General features: G+C 45.5%; 1 protein-coding gene across 1 annotated transcript in view; it reads left to right on the top strand.

Annotated features, from left to right (window-relative positions):
- The first annotated feature begins 854 nt into the window (after nt 1-854).
- ENTPD3 (ectonucleoside triphosphate diphosphohydrolase 3) overlaps nt 855-13,588 on the top strand; it is a 31,133-nt gene continuing 18,399 nt past the window's right edge. The window contains exons 1-4 of the mRNA XM_021705847.1: nt 855-880; nt 1,825-1,877; nt 4,026-4,153; nt 10,634-10,751. Coding sequence (XP_021561522.1) covers nt 1,838-1,877; nt 4,026-4,153; nt 10,634-10,751 — 286 coding nt within the window. The 5' untranslated portion in view covers nt 855-880; nt 1,825-1,837. The remainder of the gene's footprint in view (nt 881-1,824; nt 1,878-4,025; nt 4,154-10,633; nt 10,752-13,588) is intronic.

Genomic DNA, 13,588 nt, shown 5'->3' with positions numbered 1-13,588 from the left:
CTCCAGGAGAACGGGAAGGCCCAGGACATAGCCCAGACTTTAGCTCTTCCTTCCAGCTATTCAGGAGCCACAAGGAAGGGTGGTCCAACAGAACCCTACTTAAGCCTCTTGGTGGATCATTCCAAGAGTCCTTGAGGTCACTCAAGGGAACCAAAAGAGCCACCTGCTGATTCATTAAAAACAAGACTCCTGGGGCATTTGAGTCGCTGCATTTTTGTCCTATTTGACCTCTTCCAGGAAGAACTTGTCCTGAATCTTAGCCTAATGATACTCATATAAAATGGGGTAGGGGAGGACACGGCTGAGTAACCAGTGAGCAGTCCTGGGGCATGGCTAAAGCAGTTGGTCTAAACTATACAACAGGGAACATCTCTGTATTACTTTGCTCTCCTGGCTCAGGTGATTCAGGGACCAGTGCGCCTGCTAGCCTCATGCCCAACATTACAGGTGTTTATTGGCCTCCACTCCACGGAAAGATGGGGCACAGGGCCCACCTGTGCACACCCACGAAGTACCCAGTTTCTACACTGCCCTGCCCCCACTCCCCCTCCATGTAGGCTTGTGGGGAGGATGGAGGAAACCAAAAGAGAGATCAAAGGGTCCTTGGCCTTGGCATCGATGGAAGAGGGAGTCAGGCAGTGGACACCCTCCTGGCCTTGCCCAGGTAGGCCCCGGGAGGGATGGGGGTGGAAAGGACTGGAACAGTGAAGGTGAAGCGTAGGTGCGGGGCCTTGACCCGGCCGAGGGGGCGGTCCCAGGCAACGGTTGCCCCGCCCCGGAGCCGCCCCGCCTCCCCTGCCTCCGCAGAGCCTCCCGCGAGCTGGCCGCCGGCTGCCACTGCGGCAGAGCCGCTCGCCGTCCTCCGACCGTCCGCGCGCAGGTGAGGCCCGGGGACCCCTGCGCCCGAGCCGCCGAGGAACGAGCGGGAAGCTTCGTGGGGCTGGGAGCTGGGAGGGAAGGAAACGAAATCGGATTCCGTAGATGGCTGGAGGGAGGGGACCGAGAGGCGCGCGCCCCAATCCTGGTCGGCGGGGAGGTGGTCCCTGCCAAGCCCGGAGAGGTGGACGCGTCTTCACCGAGCGCATCTGCGGCTCCGGAGAGGCGCTGGGGCTTAGCTATCCTGTCTGTGTGGAGACGCAGTTCCAGAGCGGGGCCTCCCAGAACCTGGGGCGCTGCATCCCGGGGGCCCGACATCCCTTTCCATCCAGCAGCTAAAAATACCCCTCCTAGGTCTTTCAGGGGCGACTCTGGGCTCGCAGGTCGCCAACACCCACAGAAACCTCCCTTGCTGCTGTGATTTGAAGAAGAGCCCTGCCTCAGCCCTGTGAATGTTGTTACTAAGAGGTGGAAGATTTCTTCTGCCCCGGTCGGTGGGTACAGGTGGAAAAAATCTGCAAGAAATGATTGACTTATTTTTTGAAAATTTTCAGTTTAAAATCTCAGCAAACCTGTTCTTCTTTTCCTTACATCTGCGGAGGTGACACCAGAATTTAAGCCCAGCTTTGGGTTTATATCCAAAGGGCTCGGTTTATCTGTCGCCCAAGAGGTTTCGATTTGGAAGAAGTGAAGTGGGTTTGAAAGCGGGTTTTGCTTCGTGATAGGCTTTTCTGCTGGGACAAGAGTTTGCTTACGGTAGTCATTAGCTTTTTACCTGAAAACTGAGGACCAGGAGGCAGCCGCGTGGACTGCTTACGTATCACCCCCCTCGCACCCCGGGCAGATGTTCTTTAGTCGTGCCCCCAAATTAGGCTTAACACCGCAAGTTTCTGGAACTGAAGTCAGGGGCCAGCGACACACTGTCATTCTGTGTTCTCTTGCCTACAGTTTGGGAGGAAAGATGTTCACGGTGCTGACCCGCCAACCTTGTGAGCAAGCAGGTTAGTATCTCGCAGCCGGCAGCCAGTGTGATATTCTCAAATCATAGTCCCGGCTTCAGCCCACAGTTCTTCATGCGTGGCCCCTGCGAATGGTTTTAACGTTTGCGGTTTGAGACTCATTGGCTTACCAGGCTTTCACCACCAGCATTCCTCAGGTAGAAGTAATGCTTTTGATCAAAGCTACACAAAACAAGGACTAACATGCATGTTTCGCTTAAATGGTTTTTCCGGTTTGCATAATCCATTAATTTGGCCGTTTGTGGTTTCCCTTACCAAGCTGCGCGTGAGGTTTGCTCGAGAATATTGTGGATTTTGTAATGAATTATAAAGTACTTAGATCTGTCCTCTACTTGCATCCCAGTGTTGTTGCTAGCAGAGAACCTACAGTGTCCCGCACTCCCCACCCCCATCCTAGATCAGCGTTCTTACCCTTGCTAGTGGAGGCACATGTGCAGAATTCACACACACACACACACACACACACACACACACACACACACTGCCAAGCTTGCCCTGCCTGCCTCTGGAGCACGTTTTGCAGTTGCTCATGTGGAAGCCCAGAATGGTCTGGCCTCTCCACTCTCAGGTAGACACCTTGTAATTACAGTGTTTGTTCACTCCTAATGACAGCACAGCTCTGGGCTGCATTCCCTAAATGAATGAGACGTGGTCTAGTCCATTTTGCTTTGCGAGAGGCTTTTCTGCTGGGGCCAGGATTTGCTGAAGGTAATCATAGCTATTTACCTGAAAAGTGCTGAAGCGCAGAGGATGGGGGCGGGGCGGGCGGCCGCACAACTGTGGCAGGAGAGTGCTTACATATCACCCCCCTCCTGACCCTGGACAGATGATCTTTAGTCCTGCCCCAAAACTGGGCATTCTTGTCTTCTAAGAAGATATAATTTTAGGATGGTAGGGGCAATTTCTACACATCTTTTTTTGTAAAAGGAAATTGTACCTAAGGAGCTAGTTTACTTGGATTTTCAGGTTTTCCTCAAAGGACTTTGAAAGGTTTGATGAATTTTGACAAATGCACACATCCATACACCCCATAATTCTAGGAAGATATAGAGCATTTCTGTGACCCCAGAAAGTGCCCCTGTGTTCCTTCCCGGTGAGTCCCTGCTCCCAACCCCCTGGGCAGTCACTGTTCTGATTTCTGTCACCTGCCTGTTTTAGAACTTCACATGAATGAAGTCATTTCAGTATAGAACAGTATTTGTTTGTTTCTTTTTTAAAAAAATGTATTTGCTACTTTATAAAATTTCCATTAGCCCACACTGGTTTGGTAAGACCCAAGTAAATATCTGTTCAAAATCATCTAGTTAAGCAATTTTAGTTTAACTTTAATACATAGACATAGTCCATTATGGTAATTATATACTTCTATACAATACAGATATAATTATCTTTATTCAGAGGCTGTGTATTTAGTTGAAGATTATTCATAGGCTTCATTATTATTATTATTATTATTATTATTTTGCTTTTAAATGGGTATAGTTTACATGTTCTGATTAAAATACAAAGGCCAGAGATATGACCCCTTTGGGAGGAACATGTGGCTTGAGGTCTAGCTGTTCTTTGTGAAGATGTAGGTGAGACCCTATGCCTTCAATGTAGACATAGGAAAATTGCCTGAGGTTGACTTCTTACTGGCAACCCAAATATTTTAGAAACTCATACATGTTACTATTTGCATGACAGTACGTCACTGTGTACTGAACTTTATCATCATTGATTATATCTGAAGTATAGAATTAATTTCTTTTTCTGATATTACTTTTAAGTGAAATATTGTATCACCCACTTTAATAGAAAACCCATATTTTTTTAATCTACATTGAAATAAATGTTACTGTAAAACATCTCAGGGACAACCGGTAATATGCATAACACATTTGGGGATATGCCAAGAAACTAAACTATGCACACCCTCTCTGCTAATGTTGTCTCAGTTCACTCTTTGGAGGAAAGATAAATGGGTATTGGAGCCCAATCACTGCTCCACCTTAAAAGTGTGGGTCTCACCAAAGCCAGAGGAAGTGACGTATGCACACAGTTATACATCCAGTCTGTGGATTCTACAAAGAAAACTAGTGCCTTGTTCCTACTTTCCCCTCATGTGTCTTCTGGATCTTCCCATTTTAGGCCTCAAGGCCCTCTCCCGAACCCCAGCCATCATCACCTTGGTGGTCTTGCTTTTGAGTGTTGTGGTGCTTGTGGCCATCACACTTATCCAGTTTCACCACAAAGAGGTCCTCCTTCCAGGACTGAAGGTAAGTGCAAAGGGATTGGCACTGAAGGGATGAGCTCTGACATCAATTATTGTAATGCCATGAGTTAGAAGAAAACCCTTTTCCCCACCTCCAGTGGGGGAAGACCCAAGGGAGAACCCAAGGGTCTTTGGTGTAAGACCCAAGGGAGGAGCTCTGGACATACTGGTTTTGTGACGTTTGACACTAGAGAATGTTAATGGTGACACCTTCTCTAAGGACTGTGTGGCCTTGCTTTTACTCCTGACTCTTGGAACCAAAGCTAGACTTTGTAGCCAAGAATTGCAGATGGCTACCAAAGATCTACCAGCTTATACATTCCCCCAAGACCACACAACCCTGATCATGAGTGAAGACCAGGACACCCAGCCTCCTCTTCTGGCCTAACCTGGTAAACAAAACATCAAGGACTTGAAAAGGTCTCCTTGAGCTGTATTTGTGCTACCACTCTTGAGTCTAGAAGCGTGCCATGATTTCTCTAACTCTTCCCCTTGAAAAATTACTCAGGATCTTATGCTCACTTTCAGAAGCTACTCTTAGCCTTTGATAAGTCTGTCCCCACATGGCCTCTCAGATGATGTCTGACAGTCTGAGAACCATATGTATCACTCCAGCCTTGGCTGTAAGGGTGAGGGGAGGTGATCCCATGAGGGACTTGTCAAATGAAAGGGAAAGGAGTCCTTCAGTCATTTGGGTAGAGTTTGGCAAAGTTCTTCTGTAAAGAACTAAATAGTACATATTTTAGGCTTTGAAGGTCATTTATAGTCTCAGTCACATATCTGGTGTTTTTTTTTTTTTTTTTTTTTTTTTTGTCTTCTTATGATTCTTTAAAATGTAAAAACACTTCTTAGCTAGCGGGCCATAGGAGCCAAGAAATTCAACTGTTATCTGAATCTCATTTAGCCTTTACCCTTGACCTCATGAGTCCTTTCTACATCTTCCTGCTCTTAGTGACTGTTCAAAGGCTATATTTGAAATAGAAAGTTTTTGGAGTTTTTAAAAGATAAAAAAGAAACGAATATTGCCTCAGCTTTGTGTGTGAGTTTGACCTACCATTCTGAGGCTGCTCTTCTGAAAGATTAAAGTAAAATCTCCTTTAGATAATGGCAGTTGGCTCTTTTATAGGACATTTTACTTAAGAATCTCGACACCCGCCCCATGAATAACATGAAGAAAAAAGAAAAAAAAAAAGAAACCTTATTACAACTGTCCAGTGATGAGGGAAAACAAATTATCTGGTTGTCCAAAGACATTAGCCAAGGCCTAGAGAAGACATTTTTCCGAGCTCCAGGCACTGCCTTCTTCTATTGACTATAGAAAATTAGAATTGCAACTGGGAGTAATACCATCTCCTTAAACTTTGTAAACTGCTCTTCAGTTTAGTGAACACTTTTCCCTGAATTTTCTCTTTTCCCTTGTGGCAGCTATAGCAGGGAGACAAAGCAAGCATTGTTACCACCATCTTGCAAGTGAGAAATCATAGGTTTGGCCAGTGAATGGCAGACTAGAACTGAAACCTTGTCCCTCCTGTTCCCAAGGCCAGGGTTTTCTTCACTCACCTCCCTCTTCTCCCTGATCCTATGTTCAGAATGGGGGACCCAGGAGAAGGTACTGCCTCTGATAGGAGAACTTACCCTCCTTTGCACAGGAGGGAAGGTGGGGAGGATGGGTGCAGATGAAGGAAGTTTTGCTGAACTGGGAAATGGAAGTATCCCCCAAATGGGGGGAAAGCTAATAACCCTCTTAGACCCCAGGAACCACTCCTACACCCCATATTTCAGAGGAACCAGCTCTAGTTGTATTCCAGGGTTATCTCTCTCCACTGCACAAAGGAATGTGCTAACCCAGAGCCATGCTTCCCCTTCTAGAACAAGTTGTGGTGCCTGGGACTCCAGAAGCCAGGGTCCTGCAGAGGAGCTCTGGGAGCCAGTATAGAACCCATCCCAGGGTTGTCCTCTACCAAAGGGCATCTCGAACACCTGTCTCACAGGTATCCCACTCAAGGACATACTTACACACCAACTTCTGCTAGTCATTGGTTGAGCACCTGCTCCTTAGAAGACATTCACTCCCTAGCGTTTCTGGCACAATGTGTGCTCAGGTGGGCTCAGGCCACTGCAGAAAGCCTTTAGGCAGGTGGAAAGTGCATGGCTGGGCATCACCATGGTAAGGCCTGAGGGATGTGGGCAGGGAACCCTCAGCGACTATTCCACGTAGATATGATTATTGTTATCCTCATTTTGCAGATGAAAAAGTAGAGGAACAGAAAGGGCAGATAGTTCTCAGAGTTACAGACTGGAAATAGCAGATGTGGTGCAGAAGAAACAAAAGAGAACAGAGAATGTTGGCCTTAAACAAGGGTTTAGAAGGACCAGAAAGAAGACACGCCCTCACCCATTAGCACACAGTTCAACGGGGATTTTTAATGTCCTCAAATCTTGCCGTCAGGCCTGCGTCACAGTTGTAGGGGACAGGAAGTTGTAGAATGTTGGAATACTGGCTCAGGAGACCAGTTCTGCTTAATTGGGTGGATTAAATGTGAGAAAAGACTGATGTTCTGAGCCAGTGGAACCAAGAGCAGAATGGCCACTTGAAAGAACATTCCACATGCAGCTCTTTTCAGAGTGAGGACAAGCCTCTTTTGTTTTGCAGTGTGTGCTAAGGGTGGGAAAGGCAATTGTGGAAGTGAAGCTGATCATTCAAGGGCTTTTAAATTGTTCTGTTTATGTTTTCATACCTTGAAGTTTGTTTTGCCTTTGTGTGCAGCTGATATTTGGTTATGAGGGGCCAGCTCCACAATGGCCTATCTGGGGGGACCTGGAATGTTCCTTAAGACCCCAATCAGGATAGCTGGCTCTTAAATCCAGCCTTGGCTTACCTAACCTTGGTTTATCTGAGTTGAACAGCAGAACTATTAAAACTTAGTCAAGGGTTAAAGTGTCCCCAGTTCCATTTTCATTGTTACTGGTCTGACCTGCTCTACCAGCCTGAAGAGTAAACATGATGGCATCACTTTTCTTTTTCACTCAGGCCCCCACTTGCTTTATTATCATTAAGTCTAGTATCTTCCTTTTGAGACCTTGCCCTCCCCACCCCCACTCACAACTGTTTAGAAGCCCTGTGGCTTCCCAGTCCGATATGATCCGTATCCCATTGCCATTGTCCCTTACAGACACATGATGTCACTGTTGAAGAGAGGTCTACATAGTCCCTCTCATTAGATCCCCATGTTGGGTCACACTCCCAAGTCACATTAGATCCCCATGTTGGGTCACACTCCCAAGCTTGACCATTAACTCTCCAAAGCACAACCACAAGACCAGGCTATGCTAAAACCATTCACTTTTAACCCTCTTTGGTTCTCAGTCATCGGCCTGGAGCTCTGGTGCCTTGTGGCCCTTCCTGGTTTACCCCTCGGAGAGTGAGAGTTAGATAATTGGTTTCCTCCTTTCCAGAAAGACACAACTCCTTCATCACTTTGGTCCACCTCCTCTCCAGCCAGATCTGCACACTACTTAACTACGAGTTTGCTTTTGAGGAACTTTTTGTCTGAACAAAGAAAGTCTGCGATAGCACACCTTATTATGAAGGAGTCAACCCTGGGAGACCTGGTTTCCTTGGAACTCAGTGGAAGCATGGGGGCTCTGTGTATAGTGTTGATGGTCAGTTAGACCCAGGCTTGAGCCCAAGTCTGGGACTGTGGGCAATTATTTACCTCTGTGAGCCTCAGTTTCCCTATCTGTCAGGTGGGAATGATGACAACACCTGCCTTCTGAATGCAACACTAAAGCACTTTGTGTAGTGCCTGGCATATTATAAGTACTCAGCAAATGTTTATTACTACTATTCCTATTATTATGCTAATAGTGATGATGATGATGATGGTGGTGGTGATGATACTAATAAATAAATCCAAGAAAGCTGATCTTATGATCTTTGCTTTTGCTTTGTTAGAAGCTCACACAGTCCTTAAGTTTTGGATCATGCGATTCATATGGGAGTCTGTTTCCCTTTGGTTAACCCACTGAGTGTGTCTTCAGTTCCACATTCTAGCCATGTTTTTTTCCTGACACTGCATTAGACAGAAGGGTTACTTATTGCTTTCCACCTAGCTGAACTGAATGAAATTCAATCCCCACCCCATGTCCTCCATCAAACCACATTGAGTGCCACTGATCTAGGCAAATGAGCTCTGAAAATTGGCTAAAGACCAATTTTTCCATGTTTGAAAATGTCAGGGAATGACGGTCGTTACTCAGAAGTAGCATTGGGCTCTAGGCTGGTCCCTGTCAGCACATCAGCAGGTGCCTGAGGGGCAGCCACTTCTCCGGGCTCACTGTGGAACGTCTCTGCCTGCTCCCACCCTGATGAAAACTGGATCCCAGCTGGGATGAGGATGAGAATGAGAACGGCTCTTCTTCCTCCTTTCTGATCTTGGCCCGGCAGCCCCAAGTTTCCTTCAAAGGGAAAACGCACTGTTTGTGAAGAGCTGGGATCCAGAAGATGTGGGAAGGGTGGGGACCCCATGGAGTGGTTGCTCTCATGTGTGTGTTCCCTCCTCTAGTCAGCACCAGGCGTGGAGGGGTCAGCAGCAGGTGGGAGGGGAGAAAGCGGACTGGTAAGGAGGCTCAGATCTCTTGAGTGCCTCGTTTCCTTCTGCTCCACCTGTGTGCTAATCTCCTTGGTGAGCCTCTGCCCAGAGCAGGCTGTGAACAATGCCTCCCTTGTTTGCAGGGGGTGTCATGTCAGGATCCCCGTCAGCATTCATCACATTGAAGGCTGAGATTAAGAGGCTGTCCGAGTTCAAATACCAATGGACACAGGATGTTCCATCTCGATATAATGGGGAAGCTGTGATTGAGGAGCTGGAGCAACATGTTTTTATTTGGTCCCATTTCAAATGAAACAATCACTTGTTAATAGTGGAAAGTTGGAACCCTCCCAAATGTCTAGAATCAGGGAATTGGCTAAATAAATTATGGTACATCTCACAAAAGATGTGGGGAATGTATTGAAAATGATGATATCAGTATTTTTACTGGCAGGGAGAGATGTGCATGATACGCTTATTGAATAAGAAAAGAGCATTGGAAAAGACTATGTACAGTGTAATCCTGTACTGAATTGAAAACATATGTCTAATCACATATTCATATATATAGCTGTATACATAGAAGTCCATTAGAAAAGATATATAGCAAGGTGTTAAAAAAAATAGTGGGATTTGAGGGGTGTTATTTACTTTTCTGTACTCTTTTCCTTGCTTTGTGATTTTGTTTATTTTGCTTTACTGATCTTCCTATATAGCCTGTATTTATTGAGCAGCCATTGAGTATCAGGCATATGGTCTCCTATTTACTTCTCAAGGTTAAGTTGTCTGAAGATAGGGAAACCCAGAGAGCTTAGGCCTTATACCCGGGGTCATAAAGTAAGCATCCACCTGAGTCGCCCTGCCTCCAGAACCCAGATTCATCTTCCTCACTGAGATGAGCAGCCTAATCCAACAGCAGTGGAATTGGGGAAGAGCTGTGACCCAGAAGCCTCTGCTGCCCTGGGTTGACTCCAGGTCCAAGCATATACTGACCTCGGTCAGCTTTACTCATTCCAATCCCCACAGGCTGCTAATGCATGCTCTTTGCTGCTCAGGCTTGGTCCAGGGCCTAGGCTGGCAAGACCCTCAGGGGAAGCTCCCTGGTGCCTGCCTCTAGCTAGAGAGATGGTCCAGGACTCCTAGCCGGCAATCCTGGGCACAGGTAGTCCTGGCGCTGCCCTGGCAACACCCTCTTGTCTGTGTGTTCATGTACCATGTTACCAAAGTGGGACAGTATGTCAACATTAGTTGATATTTTGGGGTTTTTCTCCTTAATTATGAATACTTTCCTTCTGAAGGCTAATGCAGGTATTGATGTGTTTCTCCCTTGTGAGAACTTCCTATGTTTATTTCCAGGCTGATGGGCCTGGAAGTTTAGAGAATAGAGGGCAGCAGGTGACTGACTATTCATTTCCCTCCTGAGACCCAGGTGGCTTCTGTCCCCTACCTCAGAGGTCTGGATGAGGAAGAAACCGGAGATGGGCAAGATCCTTGGAGTGCTAATTTTCAACCTTGGCTGCATACTGGGGTCACCAGGAGAGCTTTAGAAACTGCCAATGCCTGTGTCCACTCCCAGAGATTCTGATTTAATGGGTCTGGGATGTGGCCTTGGAACTGGGAAACTCCCCAAGTGATTCTAATGTGTGGCCAAAGCTGAGAACCATGTCCCAGGATACCTGAGCCACCTCACCCCATCCCCTTCCCCCACAGTCCAAGGAGACAAAGTTGGTTTGGAGCAAATCATTTTTTTTTTTCCCTTGGTCAGCCCCTACCTAAATGATGCAGGGTGGATTAAGCTCTTGAGAGTATTCCAGGTTCTCAGTGGCCCATTGGAAAGGAGTCCTCAGAGAAGCCCAGCCCATTTCTGACTCTCCCTTTCCCCTTTTGTTCAGTATGGGATCGTGCTTGATGCCGGGTCTTCCAGAACCACCATCTACGTATATCAGTGGCCAGCGGAGAAGGAGAATAATACTGGAGTGGTCAGTCAAACCTTCAAGTGTAGTGTGAAAGGTAAGGCCCAGAGTGTGTGCAGGAGGCCCATAGGGAAGCAAGGGAGAGTCCTAAGGGCCTTTGGAGGCCTGGAGGGATCCCAAGAAGCTGCCTGGAGGCAGGATATGAATACTGGACTGGGCATCAGGAACATATGCAATCCTGTGCTAGTGCTGATCCTCATCCATACAGTGATCTTGGGCCACTCATTTCCCTTCTCTGGGCTTCAGTTTTCTCATGTCTGAAACATGGAGGTGCATGGTGTGAGATTTTACCCTGCCATGCTTGCATGAATGAAGGCTGGTGGAAGACACAAGTCTCCCAGGTCAGAACCAAGGATGGTTTATTGCTCACCGTAATAGCAGCAGGCAGAGTGCCGGCATTTTCTTGAGCTGGTTCTCTGAGCCTCACTTTGCACAAGATGATGTAAAGAGGGCCAGACAGTATCTGTTCACACAGTGGGTTGTATTACAGAAGATGAACCCCAAGATTAGGGAATCTGAAACACTTATAATGCCTGCCTTTTGATCTGGGGGAGAACACTATCTCTATCTTCTAAGCCTGCTTGTTACACAAACATCCTTGAAAATACAATCCAGAACAAAGGCAGTCAGGGCCTCTGCTCATAAGACATGCAGAAACATGAGCAAGTCATGGAAAATTGTATTCCAGTAGCGGAATTGTATTCTAATTGGCTGTGTATGTTGGGGGGGAGGGCGGTAGAAAGAGATGGACAAGGATGAACAATACATAAACAAATGGGCATCGCTCTATTCCAATAAAGCTTGATTTATGGACCCTGAAATTTTGAAATTCATATAATTCTCAAGTGTCACAACATATTGCTTTAATTTTTCCTTGTTATTTAAAAATGTAAAAACTATCTTAGCTCACAGGCTATACAAAAAAAAGATGATGAACCGGATTTGGCCTGTGAGATGCCAACCCCTGAAACAGAACATTCTCAGCATCTCCGCAACATAGCCTGAATTTTATATTCACTGTTTCCTTGTTCTCCTTTCTAGTTTTGTCCTTATGCATTTAGTTTTTTCTGTTCTTGAAAATGGAATCAAACATGTATTTATATAAATGGAATCAAACATTTATTCCTCTGTAATTTGCTTTGTTCACTAACTTTGGGTGTTTAAGATTCATCTACATTGATAGGAGTAGCAGAAGCTCATTCATTTTTCCCTGTTGGACATTTGTATGTCCATGGTTATGGAAAGGATGGATATGAATAAGGTTGAGTATATTTATATTTTTATTTATTTACAAAATTACAAATTATAAATATATTTTCATATTTTATATGTATATTTCATATACTTATGGTCATTTCTGTTTTTGTGAAGTGCCTGTTCATGTCTTTTGCTCACTTTTCAACTGAATGCTTGACTTTTTCTCATTGATTCATTAGAGTTCTTTATATATATATTGTAAATATGAGTGCTTTGTTAGTATTATTACGTTGTTCTCCTATCTCCTTACAGCTTGTGGTTCGCCGTTCTAAGTCTCTTCATTGTGTCTTTTGATGAACAGTTCTTATTTTTCATGTAGGAACAGTTATCAGCCTTCTCCTTTATGATTTGCTCTTTTGTATTCAAGAAATCTTTCTTAGCCTGAGGTCATAAAGATATTCTTCAATCAAAGTTTTGTAATTTTGCCTTTTACAATTAAGACTTTAGTACTCATAACAAACCCCAGTTAGTGAGTGTGTGTATGTGTGCTCCTTTTTAAAAGGAGCCTCTTTAGAGCATCATGATCTTTGACTTGGCCTGGAGCTTCCTGACCAGTACATCCTGAATGTGTTAACAGGTATACCCTTGGCCCACAAGACAACAGGTTAGAGATTCTGGACTCGTCCCCCCAGCCCCAAGCAGCTTCCTTCATTTACCTCAATGAGCTTCCCAAATATAATAACTTTTGGGAGGGTCATGTCATTGAAAAAGATGAGGGGGGGCAGAATTAGCCTTTCCCGTAGGGAGACTAACACACTTCTTTGAATAACAGAGTGTTCTGATCATCTGCCCTTCCATGGAGGGCAGCTAGGAGCTCACCTAGTACATAAGTGTGCCAGGTTAGGTTGTCAAGAAGCTGATTTTGAGCTAGAGTTTAGGATGCAAGATAATTATTAGAGATCCGCACCTATAGAAGAAAGGAAGAAGGAGGGTTGTTCAGAAAGAGAAGTCAAACAGCCACAGGAGCCTGACCAAGCTTCAGCCAATCAGAGTTATCCTGCATGGCCTGAATTGGCTAGACTGCGATACCCCTGTTGCCATCAATTGTTGGATGTTGCCATTCTGGGAAGAGCAAGACACTGAGCAAGGCAGCTCTCTGCTGCTGAAGCAAACTATGCAGGAGCTGACAGCTGAGACATTAAGTCTTTATTTGAAGCTGTATCTGCTTGGCATCTCTCCAGGCTCCACCTAACAGGGGACTTAGATGTTTATTGAGTACTGCTTGCATTGGTATCCACAAGACATAGGTGGCTGCAACCTTGCTCGAAGCTCAGCCAGAGATCCCATCTCGTCCTAACTTCTAAGTCATTTGCTTACCTTCAAGCAGGATGCTCATTTAGAAAGGTGAGACTAGCCACTTCAAGAAAAGAGAGGATAGTGTAGGATAATGATTAAGACTTCACCTCATCCCTCCTGTGTGAGCTCTGGGAAGTTTCTAACCTCTCTGTGTCTTGACCTCTTCATCTATAAAATAAGCATAATAATAGTAACACCCATCCCATAGGAATCATTTGAAGATTCAATGATATATGTAAAGCAGGTGGCAAATGCATGGCATACAGTAAGCACTCAATTAAGTGTTAGCTATTATTATTCATGGGACAGCACACTTTAGAG

Source organism: Neomonachus schauinslandi, chromosome 1 (genome assembly GCF_002201575.2).
Source record: "Neomonachus schauinslandi chromosome 1, ASM220157v2, whole genome shotgun sequence".
Lineage (NCBI taxonomy): Eukaryota > Metazoa > Chordata > Mammalia > Carnivora > Phocidae > Neomonachus > Neomonachus schauinslandi.
Note: the sequence above shows the minus strand (reverse complement) of the source record. Positions and strands in the feature narration are given on the sequence as shown.